Source organism: Elephantulus edwardii, unplaced genomic scaffold (assembly GCF_000299155.1).
Source record: "Elephantulus edwardii isolate Elephantulus edwardi_28Jun2011 unplaced genomic scaffold, EleEdw1.0 scaffold00267, whole genome shotgun sequence".
Taxonomy (NCBI): Eukaryota; Metazoa; Chordata; class Mammalia; order Macroscelidea; family Macroscelididae; genus Elephantulus; species Elephantulus edwardii.
In genome coordinates, this window is record NW_006400017.1 from 675,023 (window position 1) to 694,940 (window position 19,918).

The 19,918-nt window shown below is 38.2% G+C and overlaps 1 protein-coding gene across 1 annotated transcript in view; it reads right to left on the bottom strand.

The window, feature by feature from the left end:
- The window catches only part of ZZEF1 (zinc finger, ZZ-type with EF-hand domain 1), a 135,385-nt gene that overhangs the window by 79,482 nt on the left and 35,985 nt on the right, over positions 1–19,918 (bottom strand). The window contains exons 5-9 of the mRNA XM_006899757.1: positions 18,632–18,831; positions 16,371–16,581; positions 6,262–6,378; positions 4,970–5,148; positions 2,941–3,039 (exon numbers count right to left, since the gene is read on the bottom strand). Of these exons, the coding sequence (XP_006899819.1) occupies positions 2,941–3,039; positions 4,970–5,148; positions 6,262–6,378; positions 16,371–16,581; positions 18,632–18,831 (806 nt within the window). The remainder of the gene's footprint in view (positions 1–2,940; positions 3,040–4,969; positions 5,149–6,261; positions 6,379–16,370; positions 16,582–18,631; positions 18,832–19,918) is intronic.

Below are 19,918 nucleotides of genomic sequence, written 5' to 3' on the forward strand. Positions count from 1 at the left end.
TAATGGAAATAATTCCCTGTATCTAAAATGTTGCCTTTTGAATAACAAAAAGCAGTTTAGTGTGGTTTGTGTATGATAACAAATAAAGAATGTTTGACACTTAAAAAAAAAAAAAAGTGAGCTCAACTGAGGTACAAAAAAAAGGTTATCATGCTTAATCTGTCACCAAAACCAAGAAAATTAAATCTAAGGGAATTTTTACTAATTCACACAGGGAATCTATTATATAATCTAGTTTTATCAAACAGTAATTCTTAGATGATTTTAAGAAATCATATAGCCAGAAATTCACACAGAACAACAGCATTTCCCAATTACTGAATTAGCACTTTCCCCCAATCTACTATAAAAGCTGAAATACTTCCTAGAAGTTAACTGGTTAGTTAGCAATTCAAATTAGCCTCAAATTAGCTGAAGCAATAATTTAAGTCAACAAAATTGGATAGACTTTTATTAAATAACACTGTCAACAAGTACACAAACAAGGAGGGATTTTTGGTTTGCTTTTGATTTTTTAAAGCCCAAAACTCTTCTGCTTCATTTTTTTGTGTAAGAAATTAGCTGCCATGTTTGTGATATTTTAAAATAAGGATTGTTGTAAAACTATCCTCTCCAGCTCACTGTTAGATTCTTTAAAATTATAAGAAAAAGAAAACAACTGCAGATTTAATAGACTGAAGAAATTTGTCACTTAGATTCTTATTTACAGCACCTAGTACTCTTTTAAAAACAGTAGCTGAAGTAAAGCAGCTACAGGAATGCTTATGCCTCCAGGCTGGACACCTTCTGTGCTCCAGCGACACCTGTCCAGAACAGGCAATTCCTTAGAGTTGGGGAGCCTGAAGTAGACCAGTGAAAAGAAGTCTGACCTCTGTAGGAAGAAGAGAAAAAAAAATCCTCAGACTCAAAGGTGTGACAAATATGACGTTCTTCCTGTGACCTCTCTTAAGACTCATTTTCTGCAGTGAAGCAAATTACAAGGATGGCTGTGAAGGGAATGAGGAAGAGTGACAGAGCATCCCCTCCACAACCACCAATCTCCTGTGTGTGCTTCTCAGAAAAATGACAAAAACAAAGAAATAAGCAAAAAAATCCACAAACCACAAGAACTAGATTTACAAGAAAAGTAGGTGGGTAAACAGCATAGAGAGAGTTAAAAACATCTAAAGTGATTTTCTGCCAGTGCATTGATTCTGACTCATGGTGACCCCATATTCCAGAGTACGACTGTGCTTCTTCAAAGCGGTTTCTAATCCTTATGGGAAAGACTGACGGGCCTTTTTTCCTGGTGCTGCTGGGCAAGTGGGTTTGGACTGCCAACTTTAAGGCTAGTTGTCACCCAGGGACTGATGGAGTAACAAGAGTTTAAGTCAGACCAGGCATAAAAACTTTTTTACTCTGTGCACTGTTAAAAATCCACATACAGGGGAGCTCTGGTGGCCTAGAGGCAAGAAGGTGCACTGCAATCCCAGAAGTACATGGTTCGAATCCACTAGATGCTCTTCTGGAGAAGGAGGGGTAATCTCCTCCTGTACCAGTCAGACCAATTTGACGACGCGCGCTCACACACACTCTCTCTCTCCACTTACGATACATTTGTATTGAAAGATTCTGCCTTACATGTCCCTGAGGGGGGTTGGAAATTTAGTTTGTCAGGCAGTAAAGGGGAAAAGCAGATCTTCAGCAGCCTGGTCTTTCTTGGATGAGGAGAGAGGAGAAGGAAAAGAGCTTCTGCCTCTCCTCCAAGCCTCCCTCTCCCTTCGGAGGACAGGCACGAGGCAGAAGGACACTCCTCTGCAGGGGAGCGGGTGGAAGTGCTCAGGGTGATCAAACCATATTTTGAACAAAACCACTAAGAAGACTAAGTGAAAATGTCAGAAAGTACCTCTTCCCAGAGGTCTTGGGGAAAAAGAATATAGGGAACAGGACAGAGAAGAAGCAACTAAGAGAAGGAGGGAGCCTTTAGTGCTGTGAGGGAGGTCAAGGCAGTCTCCTTTCAACACCTGATACCTGCTGGTGCCATCTAGCTGCTTTACTGCATTTCAGTCTTCAAAGGAAAAAGCCCAAACCTGTTGTGGTTGAGTTGATTTAGACTCACGTCAACCCTACAGGACAGGGGAGAACCAGCTCACGGAACTTCAAAGGCTGTCAATCTTTACAGAAGTGATTGCCATGACTTTGTGCCACAGGGGGCTGAGAGGTCCAAACTGCCAACGCTTTCATTTGCAGGCAAACTCTTATCCTGCTGCACCATCACGCCTTCTTTCAAAACAGTGCCGTGAGTAGGAAAGGGATACAGGCAGGAGACTAATTATCCAGCCAACAAGATGAATGTAGAGACTGAGAAATATCCTTATGAATGAGGAAGAGCCTAGGGGATGAAGTTGAAGGCCACTAAGCGCATCTCAGGAAATGCTGTACTGACACTAGAGAATGAGTCAGGCTTCCTTCTAGACACCACAAACATCAAAGGTCGAGCTATGTCTGGAAAGATCCTTCATAAAATACATTTTCAGCAGTATAGGCCTGAGCCACTGAGTTTAATAGTTTAAGAAAACACAATAAAGAGACAAGATGAACTTAAAAATAGATCACAGGAAATCCAAAGTCTCTGTAAACTTTGATTTAAATAAAAACCAAACAAACCAGGTAAAAAAAACCCAAAACCAAAACAACAGATCATAGAGAGTAACTCTTTCTATTCAAAGAGGGTTTGCTTTAAAAATGAACAGCTGTCTAGCACTAGTGCTACACAGGTCTTTGGCACTGAGAACGCTACACTACCATGGTCAAGGAGCCCAGGGCTGCTCAGGAGTCAACTGCTGACTGCGGGGCAATGTGACACACTCAGCACGGCTAAGACCACACAGAATCCCACACAACTGCCTGCTGAGCATGACCCAGCCTTTCCACGCAATCACAGAGGGATTTACAACTCACCATCCCTTGTGCACGGCTCAACAAGGAGGTTTTCAGGTCCCGACTTATCTTCTTTTCCTTTGACATCACAGGCCTGAAGAGTCAGCTGGAGAGGTTTACCTGACCAATAAGAAGAGAGAGCTTAAAGCTAGTGCTACACAGAAAAGGAAACCCTGCAGCCATGGTAGTGGAAGTAGAGGGCCTGTGGTCACTCATCCTGCATCTAACATGACAAGTCATATTAGACAAACGTCAACACCATCCTCTCGCCCCATCCAGAAAAGGAAAGTCTCTTACATCCCTGTGTGGTTCTGAGGAGGGGTCTCTAGAGCAACTACTGTTCAAAAACATAGATTGTTACAAGATAGATATATATAGATTAGTACTGTAAATATATTGTGAGACAGGGAAAGTGTCCTAAAATATTGCCTTGGAAATCAAGAAAAATGACACTGCCATTTAAATATATAAATACTATTTTTGTTTTCTTTTTTAAAAACATCTCCAGGTATATTTTGCAAGTTTAAAGAATTATAAAAATCAATATTTTCTATGGTAAATCTAAACATTTTTCTCATTAAAAAAACTAGCTAATGTACACTCTTGGAAGCAGGAGTGGCACCCACTTCCTAAACAACAAACATGCTTCTGGAGACTATGAACTTTGATTAAGGACGATAATTAGAGAAAGGCTTCAGGCCTTTTGTTCATAGGGTCGCAATGAGTCGTGCTTGAATTGACAGCAATCAACAACAATGAATACTCATTAATTCATAGACCAATCCATGATAATATTATCAATAATATTCAATGTATTTATCTCCTTTCCAGTTCCCACTGCCCATATAAACCAATTATTTGAATTGAAAATTTTTTAGAAAATACTTTAGCCTCTAGATGGTAACTGTTCCTACAGCTAGTCATGCCAACCCATATTCTCCCTAAAACAAAATCAAGCACCAAAATGAAATGAACTGGAAAACTCATTGCCATGAGCCCATTCCAACTCAGTGAGGGTTTCCAAGGCTGTAGATCTTAACAGAAGCAGACTGCCACACTTTCATTCACGGAACAGCCAGCGGGTTCAAACAGCCAACTTCCTGGTCAGCAGCTGAATACTTAACTGTGAGCCACTGTGACAAGAGGGTTCCTACACAAAATAAGGCCCTTCCAAATGTATGTAATGGTTCACTATAAGTAAAATATCTGTCACACTTTTTCTAAATCTTATCAGATATATTCCCCCTTCCCTGAGTCCTTAAAATAATCTAAGTCAACAATTTTGTGACCTCAAAAATAAGACATAAAATAACCATTAAGTCATAATAAAGACAAAGGTACAAATATATAACAGAAATATCACAGAAGTGCCTCTATTTATCAAAAAGAATAGGATGCAGTAGTGTATTTTGTATAGAGATTTTTCACTAGCAGCCGGAACGGCAACTGTAGTCATATGAGAGTAGACCCATGACCTGCCATGGAGGGAAGGATGAGGGGCCCTCCGGATCAGCAGAAAAGCGGTGAGATGGACTGATGCTGGGTCCCAGGAGGGGAAAACAGTGGTTAGCATGTTATATGTACTTCTACCAGTGATAATGGGAGTGTACAAGGGTATATTTGAAAGAAAAGATCCCTCTGCATCACATCTTGGCTAGTTCCCTCTCTCCTCCTGACAGGGACTCCATCTTTGCAACCCTCTTGGTGTATACAGTAAGACATGCATGCATTATATCAAATATGGCTATAAGCAAGTGGCTACCAAAGCAAAATTATTAGGCCAGTCAATCTGGGGACCACAAGTTAAGGAACACCCAGGGGTTCTCTTCTGCTGAAGTTGTCATAAATGAACCAGCATTCCCTTCTGCTCACCTGCTCCAATTAGTATCTGAGACATGGAGGATATATATTAAAGTAGGAAATAATGGTAAAACTACACAACCCAGTCCACAAACTATCAAAAAGAACAAGAAGGTACCAAAAGGTCAAATGCTGAAAACAGTTTTCTGATGTGTCCACTACTGGCCCTCCACCAACATAGGTCATTTACCATATTTAAGGAGCAGGTTCTGCCGAACAGACGCCATGGATGAGATGAGGGATGAGGCATCATACTGTGTGTCCAGATGGTCTGTGATGGTACAGAGAGAGTTCATCACCTTAGCAATACTTCCTCTTGCAAGTGCAAAGGCCAGAAGAGTTAGTTCCACCTCTGGAGTAGAACAGCAGCTATAAATGAACAGCAAAGCACTTTTACTTATTAGGAATGTGCCGAAAATCCAGGTAACTGAAACCCTTTGTAACTGATCACTGTAATTAAAATAAGCCTGCCGTTATGTATCCTAGGTTTATAAAAGATGTTTCCATAGCCATTAAGACAATCTAAGGAAAAAGGAAATCAACCCAGAGGACCAGGGAAACAAATTCATCACTCTACAACCTTGTTGTTGTTGACTGCCTTCAAGTTGAGCATGACTCATCGTGATCCTATGAACAAAAGGCCTAAAACCTGTCTATAACGATCAACATTTATCAAAGTTCATAGTTTCCAGAAGCATGTTGCTTAGGAAGTGGATGCCACTCCTGCTTCCAAAACAACCTTAGTGTATAAATATGAAGTAATTCTAATAGTATCAATTTTCAATTTAAACAAACTAAATTTTGTTAAGTGGATTTCAAATGAGCTCAAATTAAACAAGGGCTGCAACAAGCCTCTACTATTAAAGACACTTTAGGAAGTAAGTTGGCTTAACTACAGAGTTGAAGATCTCTTTTCTCTAGCACTAAAAATGTCTTTTTCATCTACTTACTCTATCACATTGCTCTTTTTCACAAAACATATTACACTGAAAGTTCTGAAACTGTGTGGATAGCTCAGAGACTGGTTTGCTTTTCAACAGAGTAAAGTCTCTGGCTTCATCAGCGGAGGCCCATGTCTCTACATTTAGTGACCCACACTTTTGATCAAGCTCTCAGGCGGCTTCTCACCCAGTTGAATGGTGAGGCTTGTCAGATCTGTGCGTGAGGGAAGGTAAAAAGGCTCTGGGTAAGGACCATGGGCCAGAGATAATGAGGACACCAGAGGGCTTTACATTTGCGACATCTGTTCTAGTTGATCAGCAACATCACTACCACCACTACCCTTCCCACCGGCAAAGCCTGAGGCCAGGAGATCTATCTAGATAGTGGAGTTTATATGCGTGAATTAGTACTTTATATTCTCTTGACGCTGCTAAAAAAGGAACCATTTTCAGCTATGATATTTAAACATCTAAAGTATTTTTAAAAGCATATTATATCCTACATTCCATGAAAAAGTTAATTTATCAACCTTGATTTTACCTAGTTATCCTTACGAGAAAGCTGTCCACTTCTTCCAGGACATTGGGAGACAGAAAAGTTGAGAAATCTGTAGATCCTGGTGAGAGGGAAAGTGGAGGCATGTGCTGAAGGGCCTTCCTAGAAGCAGAAAACAATCAATCAGAACCAAAACTTAGGAATCATAATAGGCAAAAGGAAATCATTACAAGGATGTTTTGACACAAGGTGAATGAAGAATAGTGTGAAACACAATGTATATGAAGTGTGTAAGCAAATCAATATAAAAATAAAAACTTTTTTGTTAAATTTCATGTAAATGAATTTTTTTAAAAAGAGTATGTTTTGAGTAATCCCTTTTACTTCTTATTTTGAATTTATAAAATTATATAATATAAGCTAGCATTCTCCACCCCTACCAAAGAAGCCACAGTCCTTAGTTTAATAGGGTCTCTCTTCTTTTTCTTCCAAGATTTTCATATTTCTTTGTAAGTTTACTCAACTCTCCGGAATCAGGCATTTGTTACAAACCTGCGTGCATAATTCTCCAGAAAGACACCAAAGAATGGAACCAGGAGGGGACTCAAGCAGAAGTAGGGGCAATGGAATTTATTACATATGGAGGACTGACCAATTATTTCTCATTTCAAATAAGTGAACATACTAAGGGTGCTTAAAGGCCAGTTTTTCATTATCAGAAAAGAGAGTTATAAATATGTAAAGGTAGAAAACGAGAATGAACACGTTAGTGCTGGATTAGAATTACAAGGATCAGAATAAATGTCTAGTTTTCAACACTGCAGGCAGAGAAAAAGAATATAAGTGCTATATTAATACATGCACACATGCATTATTCATGTACATATATACATATTGCTGAGTTATGTCCACTTAAAGGGCTTGGAGGGAGCTAGTCTGGCTTCTAAAGAGCATTCTCCACTATAAAAGGAAACAGTGTTCCTTGGAGAAATGGCAGATGGAATGAATGGTCAAGGTAAGTCAAGCAAATCTTGTTGCACTAAGCAAGTGGATCAAAACTGAGGAGCACATGTCAAGGATTTCTCAGCCAGGAGGAATTCAAGGAATTCCCACTGACCAACAGGAATCTATGAATGCACACTGCCATAAATAAAAAGTTTGATGAAAAACAGGACATTGTTATAGTCTCAAAGTATAGCCCTAAGATATATTAATCACAAAGTAAAAAAAAAAATTTACAGTTGAGAAGTGTGGCAAACACCACTTTAATCAAGTGATCAAAGTTCACTGACAATCACTAGGAACAGGCAAAGAGTTCTGCCAAAAGAATAAACAAATCTGTCTTGGGCAAAGTGCAGCCAGAATGCTCCTTAGAAGAAAAGATAATGAGATTTTTGTCTCACATACTTTAAGGACAGGAAATGGGTATTATGCTTGGAATGTGGTGGGCTAGCAAAGTCTAAGCTCCTCAATGAAATAGACTGACACAGTTAATGCAACAGTGTGTTTAAAAGCACAGTGGAGACTTAGAGTCTGGTACAGGATCAGGCAGTTTCCATCTGCTATACACAGGGTTGTTAGGAGTTGAGTAAAAGCACCTAACAGCAGCAGCAACCTGAAGTTGGGTGTTACCTAAGAAGATACAATTCAATACAGCCCCACATCTATAATATTCCTCATGAAGATAAAAAATTTAATCAGGATGAAACATCACACAAGCCAAAATTGAGGGGTGCTCTTCAAAATAACTGATCAGTAGCATTCAAAGGTATCAAGATCATGAAAGAAAAAGAGTGATGATTCATGCTGAAGTGAAGGAAATGAAAAAGACATGACAATAAAATGTAAAACATGATTCTGAAGAAAAAAAATTCTGAACTAGATCTTTTTCTATAAAGAACATTGATAGAACTAAGCTTGAATGGAGTCTGAGAATTAGATTGTAGCATGCATGTACATATTAATTTCCTGGGTTTTTGGAATTGTGATTTGAGTGAAATTTTCCAAAGCAGTGTCCCCCCCCCCCTTTTTTCAGTTTTAATAAAAGTTTATAAAAACCTGGATTTTCATTCATTCATTGTTATACAGGCGTTTCCTCCCCCCACCCCCACTTTACTATGCAACTCTTATTCTGGACTCTTGTCATGTCAATAATACCTAATCAAATATTCCTTTTGTACAGTTCTCTCCCTCGTCTGTTTCAATGCTGTGTACATTCTTTATCCCCCCTTTTCAAAGTTTTCCCCCAAGCCCCATATCAGTCCTGTTCTATAACAGTGGATCTATGCAGTATTTGTCTCTTTGTGACTAAGATATTTCACTCAGCATAATGTCCTCCAGGGTCACCCATTTTGCAAAGTTATTTCATTAGTTTTGTTTTTCAATGCAGCATAGTATTCCATTGTGTAAATATATCACAGCTTCTCTATCCATTCATTTGTTGATGGGCACTTCAGTTGTTTCCAACTCTTTGCTATTGTGAACAAAGCAGCAATAAACATGGGTGTGCATGTATCTGCTTGGGTGGTGGTTATGGTTTCTTTAGCGTATATTCCCAGTAGTGGAATTTCTGGGTCAAATGGTATTTCTGTTTCCAACTTTTTTAAAAAAATGTTTATTTCCAACTTTTTGAGAAAGCGCCATACTGCCTTCCATAATGGTTACACCATTTTACACTGCCACCAACTATTTTCTTGCAACCTCGCAGCATTTGTTGTTTGCTGTTCTGTTAAATTTTGCTATTCTTACTGGGTGAGATGATGTCTCATAGCTGTTTTGGCACAGCGTTTTTTTTCAATCCTTCATGCACATCATGTTTCAAAACATTAATTACAATACAGTGTCTGACTGTCCCCTCAGTCTATACTGAAGTGTTCATTATCTATTAATTTTCTACTCTTCTCTTTCCCGGTAACGACTCTTCTAGTATGATTCTGTGTGTAAATCGTTCTTTAGCTTTTTAAAAAATGATCTTGTACAATATTTGTCCTTTTGTGACTCATGCATTCCACTCAGCACAATATCCTCTAGATTCATCTATGTTGTGTAATAGTTCACAAATTCTTCATTGTTTTTTAATGTTGAATAATACTCCTTTGTGTGAATGTGCCATAGTTTCTCTATCCATTCATTCACTGATGAGCACTTGGGTTGCTCCCAACTCTTTGCTATTGTGAATAATGCTGCAATAAACATGTGTGTGAATATATCTGTTCACACTCCAACTCTCTCATTTCTTCAGTGTATATACCTAGTAGTGGAATAGCTGGATCAAATGGTAGTTCTATTTTCAACTTTGTAAGGAAATAACAGACTGCTTTCTACAGTGGTTGTACCACTTCACATTCCCACTAGCAGTGTATGAGAGTTCTAATCTTTTACCCTTACTAGTATTTGGTGTTCTTACTAGTAGAAAATACATATGAAAGTTGTTAGGGATGACAGACACTACTAACTTAGCAAATTACTCTAAAACAGATCTGAAAGAAATAAATTTTTTGTATTACACTAACAAAGTTCCTCTAAATTTGAATTTTTTTTTTTAATATTGTGTGTGTGTGTATATGTACCATCAAGTCAGATCTGACTGGTACAGGAAGAGACTGTCCCTCCTCCTCCAGCAGAGCATCTGGTGGACTCGAACCGCGTAACTCTGGGATTGCACTGCAGCGTCTTGCCATTAGGCCACCAGAGCTCCACTAAATTTGAAATTGTTTTAAAATAATTTTTGAAAGTGAGAAGGAAGAAAGGAGTAGGAACATATGCTATCCCTCTAAAAGCACTGCTAATACTGTTATTTACAGAAAATTTTTACTTAATAGTACTAACAAATCTAACAAATATTTAAAGACATTAGAGATCAAGATATGAGCATTCTCATTTTGTTTGAAACTTTAATAACCTATAATAATAAGAGTTTATTACTTGTTCTTGAACTACACGTAATACTAATACCACATTACTATCGAAGCTCACTGTTTCCCTTGAATGTTACTACTGGGTCTTTTCTGCCCTAATGGTTGTAAAAAAAAAAAAAACTAAAAAGTGTTTTATATTTAAAAATAAATTTGTTTACCATTTCAAATTCACTAGTGTGGGCGTTATAAAAAAAACCCCAACACCCAAAACACAAAAATAACAAGCACTGGAAAAAATGTGGAAAACTGAAAGCCTCATACACTGCTAGTGGCAATGAAAAAATGGTACAGCCCCTTCAAGAAAAATGTCTGAAGTTTACCCAAAAGCTAAGTGCAGGATTTCAAGACAGCCCAGTAGGGTGCCGTAGTGGTACAGTCCATGTGGGGCTGCACTGCTAATCCAAAGGAAGCCCTTCTCTGCAGTTCAAATCTACAGCAGTTCAATAGGAGAAAGATGGGCAATATCCTCCCCACTGACTTAGAGGCTCTAGAAACCTACTAGAGGATCAGCTATGAGTCAGTTCCCACTCAAAAGCAATAATCGAGTAAGATATGACCCACTAATTTCACTCCAACATACATAAGCGCAGCATTTGAGAACTGACACCATACACCAATGTTACTGAAGCAATTTTCCACGATAACCAAAAAGTAAAACAAAAGTGTCCGTGAAAAGATGAATGGATAAAAAAACTATGATACATACATATTATACACTATTATTCAATCAGAAACTGAAATGAAGTTCTGACACGTCATGAAATGGATAAACCTTGAAAATATGCTAAGGATAAACCTTGAAAATATGCTAAGTAAGTCAAATACAAAAAGGCAAAATATTGTATGATCCCAGACATATAGCTAAAAAAAGTAAATACATACAAATAGAAATTAGTGGTTTCTAGGGGCTAAAGAAGCAGTGAATGGGTATTTGTTGTTGTATACCACTGAGTCAGAACCAAACCAAGGGTGACCTCCAGCAGGTTTTCAGAGGCAGTACAATGCAAGGAAGGAGATTGTCTATCTTTCTTCTGCAGAGCAGCTGGTGGATTTGAACTGTGTACCTTTGTGTTGACAGTACAACTCCTTACCAATAAGTCACTAGAGCATCTCAGACAGGTAAGAGTTTCTGTCTGAAGTAATGAAAAATTTTGGAAATAATGGTGATGACAGCACCAAATGGTTAATGAATGTCACTGAAGTATATATATCAAAACAGTAAAATATGACAAAACTTTATAGTTCAAGTAGCCTCTGACTGAGGACATCTTTGAGTTAAAACGAATTACACTTGCGGCCATGTTTCAGCATGCAATTTGCTGATGTTATTATCATCTCAGATGTTCACTAGCAAATGTTCAAAGGTCAGATTCATAAAGATAAGTAAAGGCAATAATTGTGAAAATGAAAAAATATTTGACTTAGATTGGAGCCAGCTTTAATACAGCAATAAGAAGACAATTTATCCAATTGAAAAATGAGCAAAGAATATCAACAGACATGTTATCACAGAAGACATTCAGGGGGCTAAAACACATGATGAAATGCTCACAATCATTAGCCATTAAAGATATAAATAAAAACTGCAAGATAATACCATCTCAGTCTCAACAATTAAAAAAGTCCCCAGAAAGTAATAAATGTTGGAGAGGTTGTACGGAGGCTGGAACTCTTGTCCATTGTTGATGGGAATGTAAAATGGTATGATCACTGTGGTATATAGTATTTCCTTAAAAAGCAAAATACCATACAATTCAGCAATTTCACTACTAGGTATATGTTGTTGTTGTTATACTCTAAATAATTAAGAGCTGTAACAAAAACAGACATATGCATACCCACGTTCATATAGGAACAAAAAGTCAGAAGCAACCTAAGAGACCATCAATAAGAAAGTATGGTATACACATAAATAATAATAATAACAACAACAATAATAATAATAAGCGTTGAGGACTCTCCTTCATAGGGTCGCTATGAGTCACCTGCGACTCGATGGCACTTAAAAACAACAACATGCAATAATAAGGAATAATATGAAACCTCAAAGATCTCAAGACATGAATCTAGACAAGTATCTAGAAGACACCATGTTGAATAAAGTAATCACAAATAGACACTAATGTATGAGATCAAAATTAAAAAAACACCACCACCCAAAAAAACCTAAGGAAGTTTCCACATACAGAAAAAAACCTATTCTTTGGTGGTTACCAGAGATGAGAGAAGAAATTACCATCTAGATAGAAAACGTGTTAATAATGGTGAGCAGAGAGGCAACATCTAATTTGGAAGAAGTCAGCACAACACGATCAAAACAAAGGAAGACACTGTTCCGAAGCAAGAAGAAAAGGGCTCTGGTGGCCTAGTCTGTAGCCTGCTGCACTGCTAACAAAAAGGCTGTGCCTGCTTTTGGCAGTTCAATTCCACTAGCTTTTCCTTAGGATACTGCTGGGCAGTCTTCTCTCATTAATATTTACAGCTTAGGAAACCTGACGGAGGGGTGCTGTGAGTTCAGAATTGACTTGACAGCAGCGAGTTTGGGGGTTTTGGTTGGTTGGATTTTACTGGAATTACTGTAACAGAAAATCCTGCAACAGTGTTTAAAAATAATCATTTACGGAGGCAGGGTTGGGGGGGACTGTATACTAACAAAAAAGTTTATCTTTTGCTTTTCAAAGAGAAGAGCGAACTGGGGGAGGGGGTTAAAGAAAAAAGTGCAACAATGAATGAATGAAAATCCCAAATCTCTGTAAATGTTCATTAAAATTAATAAATTTTTTTTTAAAAAATCATTTACAAATCGACACACAGCTAAGTAAGTATGTTATCCATCAGATTGATGGGCAATCTCCTCTCATGGGATTTACAGCCCTTGAAAACCCTTTGGAAGGTCAGCTATGAGTTGATTCTAACTCAAAAGAAAAGTGAGATATTGAAGAGAGGTGAGACAGGGAAAAGAACACCCACTTGCAGGTGGCGGCTTAGCTGTGGGTATTTCTGTACACATAACCATAGGTGTTGCATCTACAGCAATACAGACAACAGAGTGCTCTAGAACAGTTACAGAACTTCTAAGACATAACCAAACACATCATGGGATAAAGTTCCAATGCATCAAAGCGAAAGACCACAGACTGCTCTAGAAGAAGCTTGTGAGTAGCCATATAACTACTAGCCTCTTAATGTCTGGAACAAAGGTGGCTGAAGAAAACCAAAGACTTGAGGAAGTAATTCCTCCAAAGGTGGTCTACATGAACCACAGTCTACATGGCTCTGAGATCAAAAGAACTAGATGGTGTCTAGCTACCACTACCAACTGCTCTGCCTGGGCTCACAGCAGAGTCCCTCGCAAAACAGGAGAAAAACACAGAAGAAAAAAAATAAGCAGATTTACAAAACACACCAGACAGAGACAGTGGCTCTAAAACATTCTTCTGAACTAAAACTAAAGCCATTCCTGGAGACAACTTTTGATCAAGAAACAGGCCTTAAAAGAAACACCATTACCCAAAACAAGCGTGCTTTTGAGAACAATCAATTATACAACATGAATTAAAAAAGACATTAAATCAGAAGCAAAGAGGAAAAGGCAGGAAGGGTAGAACATTCAGAAAAAGGAAATTAGAATTCAACGTGTAAATGAGGAGTGTGCTGGCACATTGGAATTCAACCAATGTGAATGTGATGGTTAATACTGGGCACCAATTTAATCAAGCTTCTTAGAATTTAATTAGCTCTGGTGACTTAGTAAAGAGGAACTGTGCTGACAACCCGAAGACATGTGGCTCAAATCTACCAGCTGCTAAATGGGAGAAGGATGTACAATCTCCTCCTGTGTGATTACTGCCTCTGAAAACCTGTTAGAGGGTTGGCTGTGGGCCAGTTCCAACTCAACAGTACACAACAACAATAACATCATCACAAACGGAGAAAAGATTGGTGTTGTCAAGGATTGAATTTTAGTTGGACTTACAATCAATGCCTATGAAAGCAGCAGTAAGGATATCAAAAGATGTGCTGCACTGGGAAAATCCACTGTGAAGGGTGAAGGACCTTTTTAAAGAGTTAAAGAGCAAAGATGTCAGTTTAAAAACTAAGGTGGGGGGGTTAATCATAGGGCCACATGCACATCCATGTTTATTGCAGCTTTGTTCACAATAGCAAGGAGTTGGAAACAACCTAAGTGCCCATCAACAAACGAATGGCTAGAGAAGCTGTGGTATATTCGCACAATGGAATACTATGCTGCATTAAAAAACAAGGAACTCATGCAATATTATTCAAAATGGTTGACTCTGGAGAACATTATGCTGAGTGAAATATCCCAGTCACAAAAGGACAAATATTACATGATGCCACTGTTGTAGAATGGGACTGTCCTTGGGGTTGGGGAGAGACTGAGTAAGATGGGTTCAATAATGTATACTGCACTGAAACAGAGGAGGGAGAAAACTGTTTAAAAGAGATATATAACTAGGTATTTCTGTCATCACAGGAGACTAGAGCGAGGGCTACATGGTGGAGGGGACCTGGGGGAGGGTTTGTAAAACAATGAAAGAATCTTTTCTTTTACTTTTCCATAATTTCTGGACTCATGTACTTATAACTTGTTAGTCAAATTTGTGTCTTCTAGGTTGCAACACCCCCATGATACATCTTCAAGGATATGAACATGTACGGCCAAGCACAATCAATAAGATTGCATCTAAATTCCAAAATCAATCTCCATAATAGTCTATGTGTTTCCTACTGCCAAAGGGGCCCTTTAGAGTAGTGAGAGAAGATCTTCACCCTGAAACCCACAGCGTCCCTCTTCAGCAGGAAGTAGCTAAGAGAATACGCCATCCCCTTTTCCTTATGACTCAGGGTGAAGTCTCTCTCAGGGAGGAGTGATAGGGAATGGCAAAGGACGCACCGACAAAGAAGATTAATCAGAACTGGCTTTGACAAGCACTGTGGCATTTGGACAAGAACAAACTGGGAGGAGGGTAGGGAGAATAGTGCAACAATGAATGAATGGAAACCCAAAATCTCTGTAAATGTTTATGAAAATTAATAAAATATAGAAAAAAAAAATCATGGGGCCACACAATTTGATGGGTAGATGGGCAGGTGAAGGAAATCTGAAAGATCCAGTGTGAAAAACAACATATACGAACTGTGTAAATAAGCCAGTATAAAATAAAAGAAGAAAACAGCGTGGATGTGAAAATTGAACAATGAATAAAGAAGACCAAAAATTGATGCCTTTGAACTGTGACACTGGTTAAGAGTCCTGAAGATAACCAGGGACTGCCAAAAGAACAAATAAATCTGTCTTGGAGGAAGTACAACCAGAATGCTCCTTTGAGGCTAGGATGGGAAACTCTGTCTCATCTACTTTGGGCATGTTGTCAGGAGAGGCCACTCCTTAGAAAAGGATATGCTTGGAAAAAAACAGACTTTCAGCAATATGGACTGAAACAGTGACTGTACCAATGGACTTGAATACAGTGGAGATTGTGAGGACGGCACAGGACTGGTCAAGGCAACAATCTGTTGATAATAGGTAAACAACCCATTATTTACAGGGTTGTTAAGAGCTGGAACTGACTTGAAGACTTACTAAGAATTCTATAAATCCTAATTGCTATGTTGTTAATAAGGCAGGATTAGAGGCAGTTGTATAATGGTATGATCAATCCTGATTTAATGGAGGGTAAATCTCAGGAGTGTAGACTGGAAAGACTCACTGGAAAAGCTAGCTATAATGCTTTCTACTCAATTCTGCATCTGGCTTATCACCTCTAGACTTGAGTAAGTGGCCTATTTGCTGATCTTAGGCTCTTGGACTTGTCAGCCTCCACAGACATCTCTCTGCTGACATCTGACCCATAGGTTTTGTATTCACCATTCTTCAAACCTGTGAACCATTTCCTTGAGGTAAATCAATCTCTCAATAAATAAGATAGGAGCTTCACTGATTTTGCTTCTGAATAGCAAATTAATGTGCTCTGTAAACTTAAACTAGAAAGTCCAGTAAAAAATTAAAAATAAAAAAAGCAAAGTTTGTGAGGTCAGACCATCAAAGCAAGCATGAGCATGGACCTAAAAAGATACAAGCAAGATCTGACATGGCTCCCAGGGGTGAGCTTTTGACAAGATCATGTTAGAGGGCTGTTCAGTGACCTTCCCAAAAGCACTCTGGAAGTGAGTGCACCATGACAGGGTTTGAAAAGAGCAAGCGTGACTTACTGAGTGTTCTGCAGCACAGTCTGGACAAAGGCGGGGTTTGTCTCTATGGAGGCCGTCACCAGAGATGTCAGCAGAGACCAGTACCAGATTGCAGAAGCATCAGAGACCGAGACTCCAGACTTCTTGACTCTCTGATAGCCAACAGCCCTCAGACCATGAATTCTAGTATCGCATCCATCACTAAGACACCGTTTTATGTTGATCTGGACATCTATCAAGCACAAACAACAAATCAGTATTGGATTAACTACTGGAGTTCAGCAAATGCTAGGCCCCAAACTAAAAGCAAAATAGAAGTTTACATTTTGAAAAGAAAATTCTGAAGACATACTTTGTTGTTAGAAATAAATAATAATGTGCAATGGAATTACCGTATGGTAAACTTATCCCAAAATCATCGACCAATTGCTAAAGTATTAAGAGCAATATAAAAAGTTTGGGTCTTGAAAATTAACATGAAGAGCATTAAAAAATAAATAAATAAAATCCTGACTAAACACATGGTAAAAACATTTTGAGAATTTTTCCTAGGGTTCAAAGTAGCTGGATCCTAAGTAGTTGTGAAATTCTTTTTTAATAATCAATTCCAAATAGATGACTTAGGAATGACTCAGTTTTCAAAGATGTCACAATTTCTTATTTGGGGTGAGGAGGAGGGGAGAAGTTTAAAAAGACACAACTCAGAGAAAAGACCACCACAGTGCAAGACAGGAAGCTTCTACTCCGCAAGCTGAACTATTTGTTTGCCTAGGGGTGAGACACACAGACTCTACCTCCCTAGGCCTCAGTTCCTTTGAGCAAAAGAAAGAATACTTCCGTTTGGCCCAGGAAAGCATTTAGAAGAAATGAGACAAAACATGAAGCATTCCGGCTTCCTGAATGAAATAAGCCTGGAAAGAAATCACAGAGTTGTGATTATTTCCAAAATCGCGTGTGTGAAGCAAGGTTATAATAGTATAAAACTGGAAAAAAACACCCCAATTTAAATTTCCAACAATAGGGACTGGTTAAAATTAAAGCTTACTCTTAGAACACTAAAGGTCTGCATGAATATATGACATGACAACATATTCTTAAAAAAAGATTCTGAAAGAATACATACAGATTTTCATAATTTTTTTCATTTTTACAAGAGATGTATAGGTATAGATACATTCTAAACACAAGATACATATGTATGTACATATATAAATACATAAGTGTATAAGTAAGTATATATATATATATATATATATAATTCTTAGGGGGGAAAAGTGTTTGTACATGTAAACACATACATACACATACCAAAAAACCCCAGAAACCAAACATGCTGCCATGGCGTTGATTCTGATTCACAGTAAGCCCAACTTCAGAGCAGAACTGCTCCATTGGGGGCTTTTTGGCTATAATCTTATGGAAGCAAATCCCAAAGTCCTTCCTCCCAAAGTGCTGTTGGGTGGGACTGAACCCCAACTTTTAGGTTAATGGCTGAGTGCAAACTGTGTACTCCACCCAGGGACCTGCACACACGTACACACACAAATACACATGACACAGGGTCTGGAAATATCCATACCACATGATCACAGTGGCAATCCTTGGTCATAGAAATCGCGTAGTTTTTTGATTCACGTTCCAATGATAAAGCAATTTTAAAATTTATCACTATTGTGAATTTTTTAAAAAAATTAATTTTAACGAAAGTTTACAGACTTATGGTTTCCAGTCATTCACGTTGAACTTTTCTCCCTACCCACCCCCTATCCCCCAATTCACTCTTCTCCTTGAAAAGAAAAAGAAAAACTCTTTCATTGTTATGCAATCTCTCCCCTCCAAGTCCACTCTACTATGCAGCCTTCACTGTGGACTCCTGTAATGACAAGAATACCCATTCATACATATATCCCTTTTAAACAGTTCTCTCCCTCATCTGTTTCAATGCAATATATATCACTCCTCCCCTCCTTTTCTTTTCTGTCTTCCCTCAATTCTGATGTTGGTCCCGTTTTACTACAGTGGCCCTAAGCAATATTTGTCCTTTTGTGACTGAGATATTTTAAAAATAGTTTTTAAAGACACTAAAAAGATGACATAAAAATTACTTTCATGTAAATCATTTGAAGTAAATCAAAGTTTAAAGAAAACTTAGCTTTTCCACTTCTGAAGTTCTGCTAGGACAAGGCCTGATATAAAACAATTGCTACAAGATTACTCAAACATTTCCTCCATTTCTTCCCTTTCCCTTATTAGAAAGGCAAGATGCATTCTGGTTGCCTTACAGAGCTGACTGATGTTGGCATTTTCCAGCAGGGTCACATAGCCGGTAATGTTGCTGGGGATGTGCACATCTCGAACTTCTTGAAGATCAAAAGTATTCCTCCCTACAGCTACTGTCACCTGCTGTGGCATGTAGCTCTGGTCTGTGGCTGCCACAGCAATGGACAGGTGCCTGAGCACAACATCTGGTTTCATTTTCAAACTGGAAAACAAAGAGCCAAAATTAGAAATGTTTACACAGGTCATGAACTGGCTGGGTCCATAAGTCTCATCTCAACGACTCTGTATATCTGATATTCCCAGAAGTTCATTAGCCTAAGCACTGAGCTTAAAATACTATTAATCTTAAAGTCACTTTGACCCTTCAAAGTCCTTAAAACAAGTGTCAGTTCAAAATTAATATTATATTCCCTTTTAATCCACTAAAGAGGAGAAAGCACAATATAAACATTCTACCATAATTCTTTTACTAAAGAATCAAATTCTAAACTGTATCCATATCTATTATGAGAATTAAAAATACTGTATTTTCTCATCTGTAAATTGAATAGGTAGCTAAGATTCAAAATATATATTCCAAAGTGAAACAAGGCAATTATTTTTATTTCAACAGGTAAAAATTTTAGATAGTAGCTTTAGAATTTCTGAAAAGCACCATTTATTTTCATTAACTTTATGACAGGATTTATGATCACCCCATTACTTTTTCCATATTGGTCAATTCAGGTTCATATAGATTTCTGGAAAGTATATACAGTTTTTTTATTATTATTATTCATTTTAATGAAAGTTTACAGAGACTTTGGATTTCCATTCATTCATGGTTGTACTTTTCTCCCTGCCCAACCTGCCCCCCACAGTTTGCTCTTCTCTTTGAAAAGTAAAATTCTTTCATTGTTATACAATCCCTCCCCCCAAGTCCACTGCACTATGCAGCCTCCGTTCCGGACTTCTGTCATGACAACAATACCTAATCATATATCCCTTTTAAACAGTTCTCTCTCTCATCTGTTGCAATGCAGTCTTCATGATTTATCCCATCTTTCTCAGTCTCCCCCTAATCCCCATGTCAGTCCTGTTTTACAACAGCAACACTATGAAGTATTTGTCCTTTTGTGACTGAGATATTTCACTTAGCATAATGTTCTCCAGGATCGCCCATTTTGAATAGTTTTCAAAAGTAAAATGATACTTGTTATTTTAAAAAGCACTTGACTCTTTACAGACAAGTTACAGAAAAAGATATGAACTTGTTGCACTGTTATGTGCTGTCGAGTCGCTTGCGACTC